This window comes from Poecilia mexicana, unplaced genomic scaffold (assembly GCF_051168715.1).
Source record: "Poecilia mexicana isolate PSO_F unplaced genomic scaffold, ASM5116871v1 scaffold_10, whole genome shotgun sequence".
NCBI lineage: Eukaryota > Metazoa > Chordata > Actinopteri > Cyprinodontiformes > Poeciliidae > Poecilia > Poecilia mexicana.
Genome location: NW_028263379.1, coordinates 18,740,952 through 18,764,581, shown reverse-complemented (window position 1 = coordinate 18,764,581; position 23,630 = coordinate 18,740,952). Strand labels below are relative to the sequence as shown.

Genomic DNA, 23,630 nt, shown 5'->3' with positions numbered 1-23,630 from the left:
ATAAGTGTTGTTGTTTTTTTTGTTGTTGTTTTTTTTAAAATCCAATTTACCTAAACATTTTAGGTTAATTAACGTGCTAATGTAAATTATCATTAGGTGCGAGTTCATGTGTCGTCAGAGGTTTATTGACTGCTTGGGACTACAACACCAAACAAACCTCACCATGCAACGACGTGGCAGCCAAATAGTCGTTTCGTTTAAGAAAAAGCAAATAAACAATGAAAAACTAGACGACCTTAACATGTAGAGAATAAAGCTGTAAAAGATTTAGAAAAATAAAAATAAATAAAAATGCATACTTAAATCATTCCCGCAGCTCTTAAACATAGTAGGCTATTGTTATTATTTTTATTATTTTTTAAATAGCCATTTCATTCACGTTTAGAGAATTATATCTGCCTATATATATTTTCGCTTTCGTGCAAATAATCCCCACAGACTTTTTTTTGGTAAAAATCCTCCTTAATCAAGCCGAGATCCAAAAATCCGTAAAAGTCAAGCGGTGAATGAGTTTGAATAAAGTGGCCTACTTATTTGAGCTGACAGTCGAGATCCTCAGGGCTGGATTATTCGGAGCAAAGAGGAGACCTGGGACTCAGTTCTTGTTTTTTATGGAACAGAAGATTTATTTGGGAGAGCGCAGCACTGAAAGTATAATCTTACTTGACAGAGTGGGAGCCTTAAATGGGTTATGATTTAAGACAGGCCTTCAGGCCCTCTATTCAGCATGTTCTATTTGGTTGGTTAGTTTACTACCTGTGTTTAGTTTTTTCACTTTTTTATCGCATTCTTCTATGTGTTTAATGAAGACAGAATATAAAATAAAACTCCACTGGCCACACAGTTGTTCTTTCTCAGCAGGTTAATCTTGTCAAGACCTTGAAGAACACTGCTCTGTTCTTAAACTTATAAAAATGAAATTGTGTATTTATTTATGCAACGAGTTAGGACATGTACGTTTGATTCTGAATAATAATAATAATAATATAAGTTAAAACTAGTCGCGCCTTTTCGCACTTAGCATTTAAAGCTCTTTTGGGTCAGAGTATGCAGTTTGGGAATAGACGTAGTTCTTATCAGAATCACTCTGCGCCCTCCTGTGGCAGTTGTTTGTTACTGCAGTCAGTTATGATCTGCGCAAACTCCCTTCCGTCTTATTGTTGTCAAATTTGAGTAAGCCAGTAATTTACCTACAATATATTGTTGCTTTCAATACATTTCATTACACGTTTTTTAATACATACATAAACCAATATTTTTTTTCTTTTTACTTAGCCGGACGTAGATACAAATACCGCTTGCTACTTCCTGTGACGTAGCGCTAGCTCCTGATGCTACACGCGGGAAACAGAGGCTCGTCAGTGAATGTAAGGTTTCACGTTTTCATACGGTATTTTCTGTTTTAGATAGAATTAGAGTCAGTGGGTATTATGAGGCAGCGGAGATTGCAAAGCGCTCATGAGGGTCATTTCGAGCGCTTTTATTTGACGTTTAAACCTTTTAATTTGCGATTTGTTTTCCTCATGCCGGCCTTGCTCTGTCCGGGCGCTTGATTAAACGTTCGATGTGTCTCTGCTGGGCGGTGTTGTAGCGCGTGTCGTTTACTTCTTTTAAGATTGCTGGAGCCTGTCAAGCACTTTAACACAAAAGAAGTGCACCTCATGTATTTTCAGCTAGCTTAGCTGCTATTCTGCTCCTGGAAAATACAAAACTGTGCTCCATTTCACTACAGTGAAATTACATACTCCTCCTTTATATTAACAGTAATTACAGTGATACTACCCCGCCGTTTGTTAGTTTACAAGCTAACTTAAAACTTTCTAGTCATTTGTAATAAATATATCTTGACATCTTCTGACTTGAGTTTTGAAGTAGCACATGTGCTTTCCATAATCCCTGTGGATGTGTGTGTCTGATCCAGTTCTCGGTCTCTCTGTAGAGCATCAGTCATCGCCTGCAGCCAACATGGGGGACATGCTAGAGTTCAACGAGATCTATCAGGAGGTCAAAGGCTCATGGGTACGTAACAGCACCATCTTTTTACAATATGACCCACCCAGTTAAAAACAACCTAATTTTGTTTTTAACCTGTTTAGACCGAAGCTTATAGTGCCTTTCAAAAGGATTCACGCCCCTCATTATTTGTCATAAATACATATACCTTTTTTGCCAGCTAATGTTGTTTTTAAAAGTGCAGTATGAATAAATTTGATAACTTTTATCTGCTTTCTTTTTGAGTATTATGAAAAGGGTAACCCAGATCTGCGTTGTGTTCCTGCAGAATGACGGACGGCTGCGTTTCAGCAAACAGAACGTGGTTTATAAGAGCAACAAGACTGGGAAGGTGGACAACATCCCGGCTGGAGAGCTCAACCAGGCGCAGTGGAGGCGCGTGTGTTTAGGCCACGGCATCAAACTCGGCACCAGCACGGGGCACATCTACAAATATGACGGCTTCAGGGACACGGTAAGCTCTGCTTCTGTGTCTATTTAGCTAATCATTCCCAAATGACTCGGTCCAATGGAGTTCTTGCTTCTCCAGATTAAATATTGCTGGGAAATAAAAATGTTCCTCAGAACGATTGGGCTTTTCCTCCTGACAAAGCTTTCGTTTTAAAGTGTCTTCTGATAAACAGCTACCCTTCTTTCCCTGTTGTTTCCTACAGAAAAACTCCAGTGCGCTTGGTGTGAAAAGGGCTGCCATTTGGCTGGCTATAAGTGCATGTGGGTTTCTGTCAGAGTCCTGTGAATCAGTCGGTTCCTCTCCTCAAACCTATAATGGGATTAATGAGGGAAACCAGCGCCAGTATGCGTGTTTCATAAACAGTGCAATCATCGACTCTTCTGGGTCGGTGTTTATGTCAATTCACTGGAGCAATTAAGCTCACAAAACAAGATGTTTAGGAAAAAAAAAATCATTGTTCTTTTGTCTCTCACATTGTTTTTAACGCTCTTTTCTCGGAGCGTATGGAGAACGTCAGGATGCAACTGTAACACAGGGATGAGGGTGTGGGTACAACCTGCAGGCTGCGACTGTCTCCTGGGGTTAATCAGCATATTTTTGGTGGAAGATAGATCCTCTGGTTCTGGAGGAAAAGCCGTGATGTCATTGTTTATTATCCCACAGTTAGTGTCGGTAATCGAGAATTGGCGAGAGATTTAGCTGCTGGCGTGCGGAGCAGACAGTTGATTTATCCGTCCCTGTGAAACGTCCTGAGGAAGATGGCGAATCTCTGCCAGAGAGTCTGTCGAATCGCCGAGCTGCGATCGTCTTCGGGAGGCTGACGGCTCCTGCGATACTTCTGCTCAGGCTTAGCAGTGAAACCTCTTCGGTTCTCGTTCTGTTTGTGCCCAATTTCATATTTCCATCGTAACAGTAGGTAGCTTATTTTTTGGCAGAGCTGTGTGATATTAAAACAATGATGGTGATTTTGCAATAAACACATTTTCCTCTGTTTCCTCATCATGGTGTTCTCAGTCGTTTTCCATCAGGTTTAGCACTTTGGTATGAAATTTATATCAAGTGAGGACATCAGGATAGTAAAAGTCAAAGTATGAAGTTATTGTAAAGCTTGAGTTAAAAAATACACTAGTAAATAAATCCTCCAATTTCTGGCAGTTTTGTCTCAAAGTCCTCTTCATCAAAGCTCACAATCATCCATCATCAATATCTTCTTCAAACACTGTAACCATAACAGCTATAATTTGTTGTATGTACAAAATCCTCATCTACAGTGTTTAAAGTTCAGTGTAAAATATGAAAATGTCAGAGGTCACTGCAATACACACTTCTAAACGGATACGAATTGCAGCATGCGTGTAAATGTCTTTCAAAAATGTCCTTCATGCGAGACGGTCTCACATCTACCAGATTGGCCGTCGTAGTTCAAATGTTTTTGTGAACACTGGAGGATACATTGTTTTTTATTCCTGTCATTTCTCTTATGTTGTTCGGTTTATCTTCTTCATTGTTTGGTACCAGGAGTGGATAAAAAGTAAAAGCAAAAATAGAGCTACAGTCCCAAAAAAAACACCTTTTTAGAAATTTTATTGATTAGAAAGTCTTTGAAACCCAAAACACAGAGGATGTAGCGATGTTGTAGAAGTGAATGTTTATATCTGTGATGGAAATGAGATGTGTGTTGGTTTGTATTAAATTGGCTTCGGCAAAACAACTCCCGATTTTACGTACGCTTCTATTTACAAATAGTACAAACAGTTCTTTAATCCAGATCAACAAACATCCTTATGACCTTTAGTGTTCATACACACACACACACATGCGCACACACATGCGCACACACAGGCTCTAATTGGCTCTAATAACTCCATGGACAGGCAGATACCCAGGTGCGTAAATTAGCTGATTCCTCTCTACGCACACTTGCTCGCCACAATCACTTCCACATGTGTTTGTACTGCTGGGATTGTGTGTGTGTGTGTGTGTGTGTGTGTGTGCATGTGTGTGTGTGTGTGTGTTTCAGTGACCATGTGTTTGTCGCTGTGTGTGCGTCCTCTCCAGTTGTAAGCGGGCCTGCAGGATAAATAAACGAGCTGATTGTCGGAGGACAGACGAGGCGGATGGATTACATTCATCTCCTGTGTTCCCTGGCGGCACAGTCCCAATCACATTGTGATTAATTATCCACCGTTCCTGCTTCCTTCTGGGCTGCGTTTTAATGGGCTCTGACTCGTTCACCATGAAGTCTGTCAGGACTTCTCCGTCTACCGTTTACGCCTCTCATCTTTCTGTTTCTTTGCTGTTTTATTTTTTCCTTCTGCAGGACTTTGAGAAGCTGTCAGAGTTTTTCAAGTTGAACTACAAGGTGGAGCTGTCGGAGAAGGACATGTCTGTGAAGGGCTGGAACTGGGGGACGGCCAAGTTCTCAGGTAAACAAGCCGGCATGGAGTCACTGAAGGCAAACACACTTTGTTTCTGCACAGTCCTTAAACATCTGGAGACCCAGAAAATTAGAATATGGTTTGACCCGTCAAACTTTATTCTCTTTTCCGTCATGTAAAAGATTAGAGGGCTCTTTAATTCTGTTTTAGATTATGTTTGTTGCATTTGCCACAACAAGGCTTTTGAGTTGCAGACAAAATCTACAGAAAAATGCAGATTCATTAAAAATCCGAAAGTTTAATCTCTTTTGCTCTTTACATATGCGATTATATCAGCGTGTCAAAAATAGACCTGTGGTTCGTTAACTAGACAAAAGTAAAGGCCAGACAAAGCAAAGATATTCTGGATAATAAAATCAATCATTTGTTTCCACAAGTGTCCAGAAAAATCTAGAAATTTGAGTCTGGGGAAGCATGGAAATGTCAAATATAATCCAGCATCTCCTGGATGTTTGTGATTATTCAAAGTTGAAAGAGACTCGCTCTTTTCCCAGGACCGCTGCTGTCGTTCGATATCAACGACAACACGGCATTCGAGATCCCTCTGTCCAACGTTTCCCAGTGCGCCACTGGGAAGAACGAAGTCACACTGGAGTTCCACCAGAACGACGACACCGAGGTTTCTCTCATGGAGGTCCGGTTCTACGTCCCGCCCAGTCAGACCGACGAACGACAAGACCCTGTGGAGGTGATGCCTGATCATTTCTGTTTTTTAGCAGTTATTGAAAAGCGGTTCTGGGAACTGATTTGGCTTTATTAGCGTTGATGGTAACGTTGAATGGCTTGCGTGTTTTGTTTCCTCTAGGCGTTCGCCCAGAACGTTTTGTCGAAGGCTGATGTCATTCAGGCCACAGGAGACGCTGTTTGTATCTTCAAGGAGCTTCAGTGTCTGACGCCCAGAGGAAGGTAGGAGAACAACAAAATATCACTTCAGATTCCCACATGGTGATTAAAAACGTATCAAATCTGCTTTTACCATAACTATGAATATTTATCCTCCTATTCTCTGAAGGATAAACCTGGTTTATTCTGAACAAAAGCAATCATTTGATTTCCCACTTGATTTTAACATTTCACCAATCAAGTATTTTCACCGACTGATGCATTTCTCCTTGACTAAACTTATGTGTTGTGGTCTCTTTTAGCTCCCAAATATATGCTCTCAAGCTCTAAATGAATAACATTTTTGTTATTTTCTAGTTCTTATTTTTCCAAATGGATGACACAGACTATCTTGTTTGTATGTTTTCCTAATAAATCTTCTTTTTTTGGTTTAAAAGTGAACAAAAAAAACAAAGATATGCCACAAGATACAGCCTTTAAAGCAACAAAGAAAACATACCAATAAACAGAATAAAAACTGACTTTTAAAATGTGTTTTTTAATTTGTCTTTCGTTTCTCTTTTGGCCTATTCTTACAGATATGATATTCGAATCTATCCGACATTCCTCCACTTGCACGGCAAAACGTTCGACTACAAGATTCCCTACACCACCGTGCTGCGACTCTTCCTGCTGCCTCACAAGGATCAGCGGCAGATGTTCTTTGTGGTGAGTGAACGTCTCTTCCTCCTTTCCAGGTTTCCAGTTTTTCTGTCCTGGAGTTTCACTTCACTCTGATGTTTCTCACCTTCCCTGATTTTTTTTTTTTTTTTAGATCAGTTTGGATCCTCCCATCAAGCAGGGTCAGACGCGTTATCACTTCCTCATTCTGCTTTTTTCCAAGGAAGAGGACATCAACCTAACCCTCAACATGAGCGAGTGAGTACGTTAGGAGAAGGCTGATTTTTATTGCCACAACCCTGAAGATGGGTCATTAAAGCAACACTGAAAGGCAATAAAATGGGCTTTTCAAAGTTTTTTTAAATTAATTTATTATTTTTTTTACAAATGAATGAAAAGTGTGCTATATACACTTTTATTTAAATATATAACATAAAAGGTTTTCACCATTTTTGAGATATTTTTTAATGTTACTGTTAAAAAAATATGTTGTTATTAAAACATTGCTTATTTTATTTGCTTATGTTTGTTTTTCTGTTTACACCTTTTGTAGGATTTAGGTTTGTAAAAGAGTCACTGTAGATTTTTATCTGTGGATTAAAAAAAACAACTTTTTGGTTGAAACATGAAAAAATGGCTGTGGAAACGTTTTTCAAGGCATTCTTTACTGCCTTCATGCTTTCCACCAGGTGGCGCCAAAGCTTTATAGGAGCTATTTTATGGTTTTTAGAGCTTTTTTTATGCTGCTGTTTCTGGTAAAGCAGAAACGGCTTTACCAGTGTGATAACCTCTTTAATTTTCTTCTCAGAAATCCCATCAAATGTTTGCATTCAGACATTTTAATTTTTTTCCTGTCAACTCTACCACAGGGAGGATGTGGAAAAACGCTTTGAGGGCAAACTCAGTAAAAACATGTCTGGCTCTCTTTATGAGATGGTCAGCAGGGTGATGAAGGCCCTGGTCAACCGCAAAATCACTGTGCCTGGAAACTTCCAAGGGTAGGATGCATCTCCAGCACGCTTTTTGAAGGTTTTTATTTCACAATAAATAAATCCTAGTAAGATCCTCTTCTCCTCCTCCTCCACAGCCACTCTGGCGCTCAGTGCATCACCTGCTCCTACAAGGCGTCTTCAGGCCTCCTCTACCCTCTGGAGAGGGGCTTCATCTACGTCCACAAGCCCCCGGTTCACCTGCGCTTTGAGGAAATCTCCTGCGTCAACTTCGCCAGAGGCACCACCACGACGCGGTCCTTCGACTTTGAGATCGAGACCAAGCAAGGAAACCAGTACACGTTCAGCAGCATCGAGAGGTGAGGCCGCCTCATTCACACGCAGAGCCGTCGCTGTGTTTCAGGTTTCAGCTACGTGGAAAGACGACGGCTGTGCTGGAGAAGAAGAGGAAGAGGCTTTAGTGTTTATTAAAAGGCTTTCTATGTTATCAGATTGACTGCAGTATATAGACTCAAAAGCCCTTTTGGTGAAATAACAAAACACTCAGAGCTGTAATGAAGCCAAAACTGTACAAAAAATAAAAACATTTTGCAGATGAGATGAAAAAAAAAAATCTTTGTCTGTAAAAATGTTTAAGCGTCACGACTTTCAAACTCTTCAATTTTAGTCAAAAAACATTTTAAATTTCTAATTTAACAAAAGAATTATCAGCAATTTATTATGTATCCTTAATATTAATTTATTGGTTTCCATGGTGCAAAATCTGGACTTCCTGTTTATTTCCTGTGAAGCGACATCACCTTCCAGTGCAGTCGTTCTCCTCGTTGTCTTTTTAATTTCTCTTTTTCAAGTATTGATTTTTATTACACCCAAATTATTCTCCTTGTCTTTTTTTTTTCTTTGTAGGGAGGAATATGGCAAACTGTTTGACTTTGTTAATGCCAAGAAGCTCAACATCAAGAACAGAGGCTTCAAAGAGGTAATTTATGAGCAAATTAACCCGTCCTAGTTTGTAAAATTAAAACATTAGAGCAGTTTCCCTTTACAGATATTGATTCATGTCACCCTTCTCCTGTGTGTCTGTGTCTGTACCTCCTGTAGAAGAAGGTGGGTATGGTTGCGGGCGCCTCGTGTGGCTGAAGGAACCCGGGTTGATTGGTGTGGAGTGATTTCTGATTGCATGGTGTGCCGCTGATGGATCCAAGCAGTTTCTGGAGGGATAATCTTGTCGGATTACTTGATGAATCTCAAATGAACTATTGCTAATCATGAGCCGTGTGGATTGGAGGAGTGTGTGTGTGTGTGTGTGTGTGTGTGTGAGGCTGATCACTCTGATAACTCTGTGTGTTTGCATTGTGCTGACTAATGCGCTGCCTGGGGGCTTTTGGTGTTTAACACTCGACCGCGTTGATTGCACCACCTGTAACGTTCTGCTGACAAGTACGAGCTCCTGCTGGCTCAGAGTTTTGCCAAGTTTCTCCCCTCACCATGATCATCTGTCGCCACGGTGACGGAGTCGCCAGAGAACAGCAATGAGAACAGATCGTGCTCCTCTCCATTTCCTGTTGATGTATAAATGGCCGCCTTCCTAACTGGATGCTTCCGTCAGCTGTGGATAAAGATGCATGGAGCCGGGACGGACCTTGTGGGGGCGAGGAGAGAATAGCCCGACTGGTTTCCATGTCTACGAAGTATTAGTTTGAGCCAACGAGCTTTTTACTTGCATCTTAAGTTAATTTACTCAGGATGAAGATTTTACGTCAAAAAGTATTACAAACAGGAAGCTTTTCTTATTAGATTCATTCTGTCCTCGAACTTCAATGCCATTTAAAAAAAAACTGCATGTGCCATTATATTTATATTTATAAACATTGGATAGCTTTTTATTATTTTAAGCCAAACCTATTTAGAACCATTATGAGAGCTGCAGGCTGCAGAAGTTTGGGTGATGTGAAGTAAAATTACAGCTGCAAAATCCCTTCTGTCAAATGTAAGTTTAAAGATTCCTGCACTGATGGAAGGCATTATTATTATTATTATTATTATTATTATTATTATTATTATTATTATTCTTAACAGGGTGGATAATGTGCATATTTTAAATCTGGCCAAAGCCAGATTATGTCCATATCTGTACTCTGGTCTTGCACAGTTGCTTCTGTTTTACTTACTTCCTTTTTTTTATGATTTAGTTTTAAAAACTAATTTTTATATTACCAATTGCACTCTTTACCAGACTGATCCCATCATTTACCATGTATTTAAATATATCCTTTAAGGAGAAGTGGTGTCAGACTCTGGGGGAAAACAGATTTTTCAGTATTTGGCTGAAAAGATCAGGGGGTAAATGTTCATATTTGCTAAGCCTGGTGGTTGGAGCGCTAGGGCAGTCATTCAGCGATGCCCTGTGTTATTTGAGTTAAAAGTTTAAAGTTGACAGGAAATGTGAAAATATAACTAACTATCTATGTGTTTATTCAAAGGCATTAAAAATACCCAAGTACCAACTAGAAAGTATTAAAAAAGGCAAACATAAAAAAATACAATTAAGATACATTTCTTGCACTTCAGTTGATCTATCATCCATGACTTGTTAGCGTTAGCCTGTAGACTGGTAGAGACAGGCAGTGGTTATGGAGTTCAGGTGAATAAAGACGCCTGACGTCTCCGTATGTCTTCACATGCTGACCATATTATGTTTCCTTTGTCCTTCCTACCGTTTCACCAAAGAGAGTCTTTAACCTGTTTTTGCTATCATCATTACTGGTGTGTAAAAAAAACCCTGCAATAAATAAACAAACAATGCTTACCCTGTTGGAGGCGCAAGTGAAGCCTGGTAGCCCGCCAGGCTTATGATGCACGGGGAAACGCTGCATTTGGATCCTGAGTAGTTGATGCATTTCTCGGTCCTGGTTGAGTCTTATTATAGCTGCAAACAGTCTGTATTAATGTTTTCCTGACTGTACGTTTTGGTTCCAGGGCATGAAGGGCAACATCGACGAGTACAGCGACTCTGACGAAGACCAACACGATGCCTACCTGGAGAGGATGAAGGCCGAGGGAAAGATCAGGGAGGAGGGCAACGACAGTGACGATTCAGACGGAAGTGGAAGCGGTAAGTGACCGATTCAGCGTCTGAACCCTTGAAATAATTTGAAGAGTAGAAGGCTAAGCTCCTGTTCTTCTCTTTAGACGAGTCTTTCAACCCTGGAGAGGAAGATGAGGAAATTGCAGAAGAGTAAGTGCCTTTCCTTTTACTTTTTCAACTTCAGATCGAAGCTCGCGTTTGCATTTTCACAGATTCATTCGACGTTTTTCCTTTCAATCAGGTATGACAGCAATGCTTCTGCCAGCGACAGCAGCGACGAAGGAGATGATAGCGAAGACGAGAGCGCAAAGAAGAAAAAGGCCAAAAAAGCTAAAGTTGTGAAAGAGAAAAAGGAAAGAAAACCACGCAAAGAGGTGAGAAAGCAGCAAAAGAGAATACCCATATTCCCAAGTCTCAGATTGTCTTCAATGAAAGCAACGTTTCTATTTTGTGTCTGAGCAGAAGAAGCAGAAGGACAAAGCTGGCCCCAAGAGGCCGATGAGTGCCTACATGCTGTGGCTGAACTCCAGCCGCGAGCGCATCAAGTCAGAGAACCCCGGCATCTCCATCACAGAGATATCCAAGAAGGCCGGAGAGATGTGGAGACAGCTGAACAAAGACGAGAAGGAGGTGAGACCTGGCCTGTTTATGCTTTAGTTGAGCAGCACTTCTTTCAAAACCCCTGATCTTTTGTACTTCTGTTTCTTTTAGGAATGGGAAACAAAAGCAGGGGAGGCAAAAAGGCAATATGACAAATTAAAGAAGGAATACAAAGAGAGCGGAGGAGGATCGACCTCCAGTCCCAGGAAGTAAGGCTTTTATTTCAGAGTGTCTTTTTTTTTTTTCCTCCTAAAGAAGCTCATGTTACATCCCTAATTGTCTTCCTACGCCTCCAATCGTTTAGAGAGAAGAGAAAATCTGGTGGGAAAAAGGATGACAAGAAGAGAAAGTCCAGCGGCGGAGAGAAAGAAAAGGAACGAGGAGGAAACGACAGCTTCAAGAGCCGAGAGTTCATTGAGACCAGCGATGACAGTTCCTCCGACTCCGACCACAAGAGCAAATCCAAGAAGAAGAGGAAGAAGAAGGTAAAACCAGTCATGGATACTATTAGCATAAAGACGCATCGATTCAAAACAAAAAGAAAAAGCCACAAATTTCACACATCACTCTGGTAACGGCAAAGTAATTCTGACCAACAGATTAAAGAGATTCATGATTGATTTTCTTTCAACTTCCCTGGAAGCACATATACATGTTTTCCTCTTGTATTTGTGTAGTTTGTGTCGCCACTTATTGTCATCAAAACACATCGCTCTGTTCAACGGTAGAGGCTGTTTTGTTTTTTTGTTGTTTGAGGAGCCGTTTAGGTTTCCAGACTTGAGTTTTTTGAGTTTCTCAGAAGTCGATCTGAGTTCTGTTAGTTTATTTATCATTAAAAACTTTCAGTCACTAGAGTTCAGTGACATCCAGCATTTCTTCAGCTTCATGTCTTAAGTTTCAGCTGAATATTTGTGTCCCACTAAACGCACCAAACACATTTTAGGACAGATACTTTGGTCCTAATTAAGCATTAATTGACTTCAATGTTACCTAAAGTCGTTTTCACAACTAATAGTTTGGGAAACTCTGCGAAGTCGATCCATATTCTGCTTCTTGAATACATTTCCCTGTTTTACTGATTTTTATTTATTCTTATATATTGTTTGCAGAGTTTTTTCACCTGTGTTCGTCCACATTGACTTTTTGAAGAAACTGGAATGATGAGAGCTAACATTTAATTTCCCTTTCTGTTCAAGTATTTTTCAAGTTTACGGCGAGCCTCAGATTCAACCATTTATTTTAAATCTTCACTGTGATAACGGATGAATCGACCCCTGTGGTTCTTATTGAAATGTTTTATTCACCCAGGAATCGGAGGAGGAAGAGGAGGAGGAAGTTGTATCCACTCCTGCCAGCTCAGAGGAAGAGTCCGACTGAAGAGACACTGATCACACCCACAAACCCAGGACCAACTGTTTTTACCGTTGATTTCAGACCAATCAACAAACTTGAGTTGTACCGTTTTCTTCAGCACATTTAATTTTAAAAGTACAATCACGTATTTTGTGACTACGTCTGGAAACCAATCTGCGCTGATTTTTGAGCTCGTCTCCTCCTGACGGCTCGGTGGAATAATGAGACAGTTGAACCTATGGGAATGATTGTTAGCTGCATAACGCCGAGGATTGTAGGAGTTATTAGTTTGTCAGTGTAATGAGGGGTCAATTTTTGCTCCTCTTGTGTAGTGCTCTTTAAAAACAAATGTCTTTTTGTTGTTTTAAGGTCAAAATAAATACAGAATTTTTCAATAAATTCTTGGGATTTTGGTCTTTGTGTTTCGCTAAAGCTCCTCGACAGCCTTGAAATGTTTCTTATAAAATAAAAAATTATGTGCTTATTCACCTTAACCAAAGTGGTATAAGTTTAAATGATCACATATGTGTGATATTGTTGAATTCAGGGACATTAATGGGTTATTTTTTGTAGGGGATTTTATAAGTTTCAGGGATCCTCCTGAATGTGTCTCTATGGTCCAATCAGAGGACAGTGATGGACGGCAACAGAATAAAGGATGCTGAATTGAAATGGACAACACATCTTTGGGATTTCCATAAGATAAAAAAAAACATATAACTTGGTAGACATAAGGGAAATTATCTCATTTTTTGCAGTAAATAAAACTTGCACAACAGTATTTGTGTTGCAGTGAAGGACAGATTTTGTCAGGATCAATGCTAACCTATAGAAAGTTCACATCAGCCAGCCAATCAGCTGCTGGAGTTTCAGATTGTGGATTTTTGACGCCTAAATCTCATGATTTACACAAAGTATTTACATCTTGTCTCTAGATTATTTCTATTCTGAATTGAGACACATTTTTGAATGTCCTTTAAAGCAAATGAAAGAGAAGATGATTGAAAACTGTCATCAGACAATTCATAAATTCAAACGAGATACTAAATTTGCCTTATTAGTTTAAAAAACAAACCCATGGAGTCGTATAAAACATTTCCTGCATCAGGGAAGTCTTATCAGCATTCAACAAATTTCTGCCTGTAAGCCTGCAGCTCATTAACCCTCCCCAACCCATTACGTGAAGCGAGCTTTCAGAGCCGTCTTGCTCAAGGTATTCCCACTGGCTGTGCACACATTAGCCAGTTTAACCAGTCAGTTGGGTTTGGGTGAGCGTGTTTAGAGGGCGAACGCTGCAGAGACGATGGTTTCAAACAAATCCCCAAAGTCGGGGAGGAAGGTGGTTTGGAGTGTGGCTTTTAAAAGCCAAACATCACCGGATGAGATGTTCATCTTAAGTGATGGTTTCAGTGAGAAGGGCTCCCCAGGAGGCTCTATCCCCTGCAGATATTATTCAGATTATGTCTATGCTGTTAATAAACATCTGGCTGACTGGATGAAAAGTCAGGAATCAAAGAATCATTATAATGATCATCCCTTTGCAACATTTTGTGGAAATTCTACAATTTCATTCTTCTCCAGTGAATGATGAAGTTTTTTTAAAATACTCATTCCCTGCTTAGAAAACTAAACTTGCCATGGAAAGTTTCAATAGTTTTTTAACTTTATCACATTTTCATGTTAAAACAACAAATGTAATGCATTTTATTTGCATTTTATGTGAACGAACAACACATACAACTAACAATGAATTGGGAAGAAAATGAGACAAACTTTCACAAGCAAAAATCTTAAAAGTGTGGCGTCATTCTGTGCCGCTAACTGGGAGTGAAGATTAGCAGGAAGACAGTCTGTTGTTGAACAGAAGTCGCAGCAAGGCTCTTTGTCGTTTGCAACAAGAGAATAAGTGAAAAAGCAGAAAAAGCCCAAAGGTAAAACTCTTAAAACATTTTCCTAAACATCCTGAGACACTTTTAACAGACTCCAGCTAAAATAAAGCAATACTAAAATAAAGTATTAGGAGATTTAGGGATGGTTCAAAACTCTTACACAGCAATAGAAATACAGAGCCATGTCTTTCTCTTTGAGTTATAGTAGTGTGTCCCAGTTTTAGTCTATTTAATAATTATTGTTATAGTTCTGCAAGTATTTCCTGCCGTTGGTTTCATCTGTATTTTTTTTTTTTTTGTTTCTTTAAATAATGTCTCAGTTTTCCTTACTTTCCTTACAACCATTAATTAGAAGTGGACACTTAATGCTGCCTCATACATAACTAATGCAAATCTACCAGCGTTGATCCCATCCTCATGTTTGTATTTCCCTATTTGCTCATCCTTAATTATCTGCTCTGTCTGCATACAGTTTCCTCTGCGAGTGTCTCAAGCGTAAATGTTTGGGAAGTATAATTGGCCGTCGCAACAACTCATACAAATACGTGCTGCCTGAAAGCTCGTGCTCCTCAAACATCCACAGCATGTGTTTATGTGTTTCTGCTGCCATATCGGGTTACCATTAGAAGACCACAAACGTAATGGGGGCCACTTAAGAAATGACACGGTGTCTACGCACACGCAGAAATGCACAGAAAGAGAGACATTGAATGTCACTCTATTACATTACCTCCCTGAGTCCAGAAATGGTCCTATCGTATGACCAGCTGCCATTCATCTAGCGCTTTTAGACTGTCTTGTTACCAGTGACTCGTTTTTCTTTCGAGTTTCTGTATAGAAATCTGGAAGAAAAAAAAGTTTAATGGATGGATATTGAGCATTTAGAAGGTGTCTGAGTGGCTACATAACGCGATTTATGAGCTGTTTTTTTTTTTTTCATGTAAGCCACTAAAAATGTATTTAAATCCAGACCCTTAATGCTGCCAGAGGTTTGACTTAAAGAAAATAATGTAAGTACGCCTATATTTTTGGCCATGTGTGATGTTTATCTGGTGGGTAAAATAATTTTTTAATTGTGAATATATTTTTAAAGGTGCTGTTGACATATTTTCATAAGGTGTGGATAACAACTCAAGTAACCAACACACAGAAAGAAACTAAAACAAATAAGTTCAAAAGTTATGTGCAGTAATGAGAAATGGAAAGCACCGAACGAGGAAAAAGTGCTGAACACACACAGGTGGGGAAAGGCACCAGCTGAAATCTGTCAGCCTTCCTGCCCCTTGTCAGATGTGACAATACATGCATAAACGGGTAACGGATTGATATAAATAAATCACATTATTTAATTTAATGTAATCATTATATTAGATGATGGCTTTTATTTCCCATAGTATTTCATAATTCACTGCACTGCAAAAACTAAAAATCTTACAAAGTATTTTTGGCCTATATCTTAGTACACTTGGAAAAAATCTAAACTAACTTAAAAGTAGCTTTTCAACACAATTTAGGAATTTGTTTAAGTCAACACTTCCGTAATAGTGAGTCAGTTATAAGTGAATTAGCCTCCCAGTGGAAAAACATTTTTTCCATATCGTAACTTATAATGTGGGATAAAAGTGGGATCCTTTAGAAAATAAACCTAACCTGTTGTGGAAAACTATTTATTTGACCCAGACAACACAACTCCCATGGTGAAACATAGTGATGGCAGCATCATGATGTGGGGGAGGGTTTTCTTATTCTGGTACATGGACAGCTGGTTAGGGCTGATAATGTGGATGAAGCAACAAACAAGGTAACAGTGGAAGAAAGTCAATAAGAGGCTGAAAATAAAAATGATCGCAGTTATGGCCAAAAGAGACTCTGAAAATGATTGATTCTGGGAAGTGAATACAAACTTTTCACAGCTTCCTTTTGAAATTGTTAAAACCATACATTGTTTATCTTCTACTTTCTACTTCGTTCACCACTTTGTGGCTTTTTTTATCGCATGGAATCCCAACGAAACACATTAAATCATGCGGTTCTGATGACAAAACAAAGAAAGACTGGAGGGAAGCAGAGGACACGTTCTTGCTTTCTTTGCCCGGTTGTTGTGAGTGAACTGGACACCGATTACCGACACTCAGCTGATGGAATGAGGTGGTAAAACATACGAGACACCTGCTAAATGAATTTGATACACTAGCAGAGAAACGACTGGAGATATATGGCGCATTGATTGCCTGCTAAGTGTTTACGAGCGTCCACGAGGCTGCTGTGTTTTCACTTCAAAGCAGAGATGTGGAGAGCAGCATGGGAGACTGGGATTTGTGGTGAAGAAGGAAATAGACATCCTCCTCTCGCTCCTTTGAGTAAAGAGGGTGAGGTCTGACTTATGTCATTAACCAATGACACAGAGGGGAGAGACTGATTTTCAGAGAAGAAGACAAGCCAAGCAGAGACACTCTGTGAAGATTTCTCGTCCAAACCAGGAGAGAGTTTCCCTGATTTTCAAAGGTCAAAGGCCTGGAGAAAAGGTGGACTTTTTCTTTCTCTGAAAAAAGGATTTCTGCAGCCATGAATTCAGCTCTGTGTAGCTGCATGACCAGCATCCTGACCTACGAAACCTACAAGTCCGTGGTGGTGAGGAGCTGGCCTTTAGGGATCATGTATCGTCTGGCACAGCTAATCATCATCTCATATTTTGTTGGGTCAGTAATCTGGTTTTTTTATATGTTTATTTAAGTTGCAGTTTATGCATGAGCTAAAATTGATTCATTCCAGATATTTTGAAATCCTTTTCTATTCATCTTGAAGCCTGAACCTCCATTATTCAGCATGTAGTTCTGAGGATAGTTTTTCACATGTCCACTCAGGTGGGCAAGATGTGTTTAAGACTGAAAAATGTATATAAAAACACCAGAACTTAATGTCATACAATTTTCTAAAGCATGTCACAAAAAGCTTGTGTTGCTCTCTACTTACTCCTGCCAATTGTAAATTTAGAGGATTAATACTTTTGCACATAGGATTAGGATAAGGTTGGTTTGGATGGCTTCTTTACTAATTATTTCATAAATTATTACTTAACAACTGTGATTTGTATCCACTCTGGTTTCTGATTCTGTCTCGAAATTGTATTTTGTTTTTGTGTCGATGCTACCTCAAAAAAGATATTGCTTTAATTTCTTTTTATTTGGGAGAAATACATACAAATTTGTTTTTTGTGTGTGTGTGTTTATCGTGTTAAAGTATTTTGTAGACAAATCTAAACTTTGTCCAAATTCTATCGTGGTTTTAACAAAAATTATTCAAAGGAGAAACCACAAGAACACCTACAGGTCAGAAGTTTGATATCAAACCTTTCCTTTTCTGGGATGCATCTGGATTATCGCCGAAACAATCGTTATTACTTTTATTATCAACATTTTCCACATTAAACTGATATTCTTGCCTAAAAACCTAGATATCTGCAAAGGTTTTGGTTGAGTGGTTTTAGAGGTAAGATCTGAATCTGAGCTCAGTCTCAGCTCAGGATTTTTGTGTCGTTTCCTTTGCCCTGCAGCTACGTCTTCCTCTATGAAAAAGCTTACCAGGTGGCCGACACAAACATCGAGTCCTCAGTCACAACGAAAGTGAAAGGATTTGGCAAACTTGACAACGCTGTGATTATATCTGATTATATCTACCCTCCTCAGGTGTGTAACACAAAACTACACATTTAAACACCTTTAAAAACAGAAACTCATACTCAGTTCATGCTTTCATAACAAATACATGCTGCGGTGTGTTTCAGGGCGAAGGCGCGTTTAGCATCATTACTAAAATCATAGAGACGGACAACCAGTTCCAAGGAAGATGTCCAGAGGTTTGGAACATTTCAGACATGTATTTTCCCAACTTGGATAAAGCTTTAATTTATTTAGCATATTTAAATCCTTCGTGATTGTAATTAAACACACATCATGTAAGGAGTCATGTAACAAAATCTGTAAATATACAGATGACACACTAATAACATGAGGATTTCTGCAAATAAATCGATCCACCTACAGCTTATGTCTCAAATTACAGACCAGATGCTGGTGAAGCTTTATGCAGTAAAACACACCTGTCTGAGCACATTGCTTCATCTCATAGAAATCATTTTTGCATGCTTCTTGCTGTTATTTGTGTACCCAGAAAAATTTAGCTTTGTCATAAAATGTCTTCTGGATTTTTAAACTTGTTTTGTCTCTATCTTTGTTTCAGTCTGAGAAAGAGTTTAATTGCAGCTCAAATGCAGACTGTATACAGCATCTTGGCTCTGTTCAAGCTGACGGTGAGTACAACCTTTAAGGATTGTGGGATCCTTGGTCTGTGAGGGCATTCACACGCCTCATGTCCTCCATGTCTTACACTGCATGCCTTACGTGATGTATTCGTGCCATTCCACGTCCATCGTTTCCAATACCAAAATTAAATTCCTATCAAATTCACTCAGATTGTTGTAATGCAGTTTTGTTCATCTGCTAGGATTCCTTTGTATCTGTTGTCACTTACCTTTAGATGGTACAGTTACACACGCACTTGTAGAAGTGTCTTCTAAAAATGATTAGACAATGTCAAATTGATAACCAATTTTATTTTCTTCAAAAGGTATGATTACAGGTGAATGCAACACAACTGCTGGTTACTGTGAGATTGAAGGATGGTGTCCAGCAGAGGATGACAAAGTGAAAATGTGAGATTAGGCCACACGAAGATCCACACACACACACACGCACACACACCCCCACACACACACACACACGCACACACACACACACGCACACGGGTGAAGACTTACTTGTAATGTTTCTGTCACTTAAGATGTTAATATTATCACCATCTCCAGCAAACCAATGCCCGAGTTTGTGAACTTCACCATTTACATCAAAAACAGCATTCGTTTCCCCCTCTTCAACGTCACCAGGTGGGTCATTCACAAACAAACATCTTCTTAACTTAAATCAGATTAAGGGTCAAGCAGAAGTGTAAGTAGTTTCAGGAATTACCTTTTTTAATGTTTTTATCATAAACTTTTTATTTTTCAGAGGAAATTTTAATTCAACGAAAGATATTAAGACTTGCAAGTATGACAAGATCGAAGATCCGTTCTGTCCCATCTTTCAAGTGGATTATATTCTGAATGAAACTCGGCAGAATGTGACTATGCTGGCAGAAAAGGTCTCACTTTTCCTACTGTTTAAATTGTCCTTAATTTTCAGAGTTAAGTGTTGTTGATAAAGAAAACCGTATTAAAAGAAAGCAATATAAACACAAAAGTCATAAGCTGTTGCTGTGGTGAAGATGTACTCAAGAGCAGACAGTACAGTTTGTAGAGAAATGAAGGACAAAACATATTGCAGTCAAAAGCCACTATTGTATTACATTTATGTAATACTGTATCCCTATTAAAAAGGATCTGGTCATGCAAGCAGTTTTGGACTACAGCGTAGATTTTGAACTCCACAGGTTCAGGATTTACAGCTTTTGAGCTTTGATGTTTACTTTATATTTGACAGGGTGGTGAAATAGGAATAATCATACAGTGGAGATGTAACCTGGACCATGATGTCAACTTCTGCGTTCCTAAGTACTCTTTCTCTCAACTGGATGCTCCATTTCAAAATGCCAAACTCTCCAAAGGTTACAACTTTAGGTAGGTTATAATACTCAGTAGTTGTTTTTGTTTGTTTGTTTTTTCACTTTGCTTTTTCTTAAACATATTTTTGTCCTTGAATCCAGATTTGCCAAATACTACAAGACAGAGGATGGAACTGATTATCGGCGTCTTCACAAAGCATTTGCAATTCGTTTTGATGTTATCGTGACCGGCACTGTAAGTTACCTGGTTTGTTTTAAGATATGCAACAATGTGAGCCATCAAATGGTTTTACAAAACTTTCTTAAGGCCCATTAAGAGTTTTTCTTAAAATCCTCTCTAGCTTCTTCTCTCACCCAAATATTTTCCTTGCCCACCAATAAAGCCGCTGTCCGTTTGGTCATCCTGTGCCTGTCTGCTGCTTGGAAAGTCCACAAGAACAAGCAAGACCTACATCACCTCTTCTTCAGTTTGAGTCCGGTCAAGTGTCCAAGACATAACAAGACAAGTTTAACGATAGAATTGCAAAATAAATCATCAACATTTGTCCTAAAGTGACCTGACATCAAGTACTTGTGCTTGTTAGTAATATCCTATTCCTATCAAAGAAATCCAATAAGAAAACCTTGTCTGGATTCCGATGTGGAAGTCTGTTTCTCTCAATTACACCCTGCAGGCTGCCGCATAATTGCCAGCTTGGGCACGGGAGAATTCACTGATGACATCCGAATCCAGAGACTCAAAGACCGGATGATCTGAATCGGAGCTTGGTACATAAAAAGAGACAACATTCAAAACCTTCCCTCTTGTTATTTGAAGCCACACAGACTCGGCTCTTTAACTCACAGGGAAGAACTCCAACACCAGGGCATTCAGCCGGGGGCTTGATACTATCTCTATACCACTGCATGTAGTAAGAGAGTCTGCAGTCCCTCTCCGATAGCTATGTTCCAGAGCCCAAGCTGTGCGTGGAAGTGAGTTTAGCTATATCTTACTGGTACCAGTCAAGCTCACACTCCAGCTCAGGCTCCTGCTGAATCAACCCAATCCAATCGTTCATCGGATGCTCAGTGCCGAGATCCCTCTCCCAACTCTGACTCTACAGGGGGATTTCCTACTGTCATCAAGAGTTAAATGAATGCTTAGCATTCAGACTGTACCTTTTTAACTTAAAAAAATATATATAACAAGATCAAAAAACACTGTTAAAACAGATTAACTTTGTGCCGATCTCTCTTGTTCTTCCAGGCAAGAAAGTTCAGCTTAATTCCAACAGTGATCAATGTGATCACAGCTGTCACCTCAGTGGGGATGGTATGAACTATGTGATATTCTGAGGATAGAATAGAATATTCCTGTAAACGCCAGTGGTTTTAACATGTTTTCATTCTGTATTGGCAGGGTACGGTTCTCTGTGATCTCATCTTACTGCATTGTTCGAAAAGAGCACAGTACTATAAAGAAAAGAAGTATGAGGAGGTACTATGTGTTTGAAATGCAGTAAAGTAATAATGAAAAGTGAAGAAGTGTAAAAAAAATAATATTTTTAAAGATTATGAGCTTGTTGCCTTTAAACCAGCAATGAATCTCAAAGGCAAACTTGAATTCAGTTGTTTAGGAAACATCACAGGTAGACTGGCTACACTTATCTTTCGTAGATTTAAGTTGGGTAAAATTGTTCTATCTCTTCATAGGATATGAGGCATATTTGATAATGTGAAGTCATGTCATGGTCAGTATTTATCTGATGATAATTTGCAGCATTGAGGACAATTATCCTCAGCAAAATCCCAAGTCCATGTGTAGAAATGTAACTATAAAACTGTAACTTGCTGCATGTTGAGACAAATCATTGTGTCCCATTCAATCGTTTTGGTAAACACCCATTTCAGTAACAGCTGGAGGTTCATCAGTCCATTAGCGGCGATTTTTTAGTCACAGTTGATTCGTGTAGTCTTTATCACGAAGCACTTAGAGAGAAGAAGCTAAAGTAGGTGAAAGGTCAAGCTGTGGTTGAACCATGCCGTGTAAGTGATCATGAATTCAAAGACCTTTTTCTCATTCTAGAAATGCATTAGTTTTGTTTCAAACAAATTAATGCATTTCAGTGGAGTGTTTTTGTAGTTTATCATAGATTTCCCGAAAAAGCCGAATTTGCACAGATCAACGCTGTTTTAAAGGCAAATGACGCTAATTTGACTCGGATTTGTCTGTGTTTGTGGTGTGGTGTGTTTCTAATCGCCTTATCCACTCAGGTGTCAGAAGAACAGATTAATGAATCCCTCACTCCAAAACCAGGAAGCCAGCTGTCAGTCAGACGAGGAAACAGCAGCTGCAATGACTCTGGAGCCGTATCCATCTCCACCAATTTTTGATGATGGGAATCTGAAAGAAACTGGACAAACCTCAATAGTTTTTCTCTCTTCACCCTTATAACACATTCTTACCATTTTCTCCAGCGGTCAGGATTTCGTAGGTGGTTGTAGGTTTATTAGGGCGGGTAAAATTGATCAACATTCCCTTCAACTTTAGTTAGCGACAAATCAAAATCGTTTTTTGTTTTTGTTTTTTTTTGCAATGTACAATTTTGAAGTCGGAGAAGGAGAATTGTAGAAGCTTTTTAAAAGTTTTCTACACATAGCAATATGAAAAGTTGCTAATGTTTTCAACCTCCCACGGGTTGCCATGACAACCAGCTTTTGCCGCAATGACAGCTACTCCTAAGGAAAAAGGGACATTTTTATTGGCAAAATAACTAAAGCTCATTCAGGCTGGATGGAGAATATGCTGGAATAGCAATCTTCAGTCCCTGCCACAGATTCATGTGTGGGCTTTGATCGCTTTTCTTCAAGCAGACTGTCAGTTTGGTTGAATTAAGTTGCACATCTATGGCTTCTGTTTACTAATCATGCGACTTCTGAAGGCAAGAAATCGTGTCAGATTTTCTTTGTGCTGATCCCAGTAAAACACATAAAAGTTTGTGGTTGTAACAGGACTAACGCGAAACATTTGAGGGCGTATGAATATTTTGAAAATCTGAATCATAGGATGTGAATGAGTGTAAAATGGCCATTAGTTCATCAGTTTCTTAAGTCCTTTTAGGTACAATAATGTGTCGCATTTTGTGTGATTATATAATTTTAAAAAAATCATATTTTGTCATTTTCAGCTTAGAAGTTTATTTGTTTTCTTGCAATACAACAAAATGTTTGTGATCTCAAATAAAGACTTAATGTGTCTTACTGTACAGATCCAATAATCCACATCATTGAAAAGGACTGTGGGATATGTATGTGTGTGTGTGTGTGCATGTGTGTGTGGGTGTGTGTGTGTGTGTGTGTGTGTGTGTGTGTGTGTGTGTGTGTGTGTGTGTGTGTGTGTGTGTGTGTGTGTGTGTGTGTGTGTGTTGTGTGGCTTGAGGCTTGCAAATTGGCCATAATTGCTGCACTTCAGGGTCAATATGAGATGTTTCCTGTGCACACTAATGGACAGACGCTGTTAATATCTGGGAGGGACTTCAGAGGGAAAAAAAACACCATTACACTCGTTTCTTTCATTATTTCCCAGCTTTACCCCTACATACTTACTTTTCATACAGTAAGTTATGTACTTTGGCATTTTCTCAGTTCTCAGTTAATGCATCATAAATTAATATTTCCACTCCTCTCTCTCCACTGCCTATTTTTTATTAGATTTTTTTATCATTATTTATCAATACCATCAGAGATCTA

General features: G+C 39.2%; 2 protein-coding genes across 3 annotated transcripts; both read left to right on the top strand.

Moving 5' to 3' along the window:
• The first annotated feature begins 1,263 nt into the window (after window positions 1–1,263).
• Window positions 1,264–12,795, top strand: ssrp1a (structure specific recognition protein 1a). Of its 2 annotated transcripts, XM_014972562.2 has the most exons (18): window positions 1,264–1,367; window positions 1,940–2,019; window positions 2,282–2,467; window positions 4,785–4,890; window positions 5,397–5,590; window positions 5,708–5,808; window positions 6,324–6,453; window positions 6,560–6,663; window positions 7,275–7,403; window positions 7,493–7,714; window positions 8,262–8,334; window positions 10,335–10,470; window positions 10,548–10,593; window positions 10,685–10,817; window positions 10,906–11,073; window positions 11,155–11,252; window positions 11,348–11,528; window positions 12,352–12,795. In XM_014972562.2, exons 2-18 carry the CDS (start codon window positions 1,966–1,968, stop codon window positions 12,418–12,420), a joined length of 2,130 nt encoding a protein of 709 aa, XP_014828048.2. In that variant the 5' UTR covers window positions 1,264–1,367; window positions 1,940–1,965; the 3' UTR covers window positions 12,421–12,795. The 2 variants fall into 2 exon arrangements, with proteins under 2 accessions (XP_014828048.2, XP_087865648.1); XM_088009522.1 differs by lacking the exons at window positions 1,264–1,367; window positions 1,940–2,019; window positions 2,282–2,467 and adding an exon at window positions 4,498–4,633.
• A 3,808-nt stretch (window positions 12,796–16,603) lies between these two features.
• p2rx3a (purinergic receptor P2X, ligand-gated ion channel, 3a) lies at window positions 16,604–23,293 on the top strand. Its single transcript, XM_014972548.2, has 12 exons — window positions 16,604–16,984; window positions 17,839–17,971; window positions 18,070–18,141; window positions 18,525–18,594; window positions 18,912–18,996; window positions 19,150–19,227; window positions 19,349–19,481; window positions 19,820–19,956; window positions 20,043–20,136; window positions 21,148–21,213; window positions 21,301–21,378; window positions 22,155–23,293. Exons 1-12 carry the CDS (start codon window positions 16,851–16,853, stop codon window positions 22,272–22,274), a joined length of 1,200 nt encoding a protein of 399 aa, XP_014828034.2. The 5' UTR covers window positions 16,604–16,850; the 3' UTR covers window positions 22,275–23,293.
• The last annotated feature ends 337 nt before the right edge of the window (window positions 23,294–23,630 follow it).

Coding starts and splice junctions, on each gene's coding strand:
- ssrp1a (XM_014972562.2), top strand. CDS start 1,966: ATGGGGGACATGCTAGAGTTCAACGAGATCTATCAGGAGGTCAAAGGC. Junction 6,454..6,559: donor AGCGGCAGATGTTCTTTGTG/GTGAGTGAACGT, acceptor TTTTTTTTTTAG/ATCAGTTTGGATCCTCCCAT. Junction 11,529..12,351: donor AGAAGAAGAGGAAGAAGAAG/GTAAAACCAGTC, acceptor TTATTCACCCAG/GAATCGGAGGAGGAAGAGGA.
- p2rx3a (XM_014972548.2), top strand. CDS start 16,851: ATGAATTCAGCTCTGTGTAGCTGCATGACCAGCATCCTGACCTACGAA. Junction 18,997..19,149: donor GAGGATGACAAAGTGAAAAT/GTGAGATTAGGC, acceptor CACCATCTCCAG/CAAACCAATGCCCGAGTTTG. Junction 21,214..21,300: donor CTGTCACCTCAGTGGGGATG/GTATGAACTATG, acceptor CTGTATTGGCAG/GGTACGGTTCTCTGTGATCT.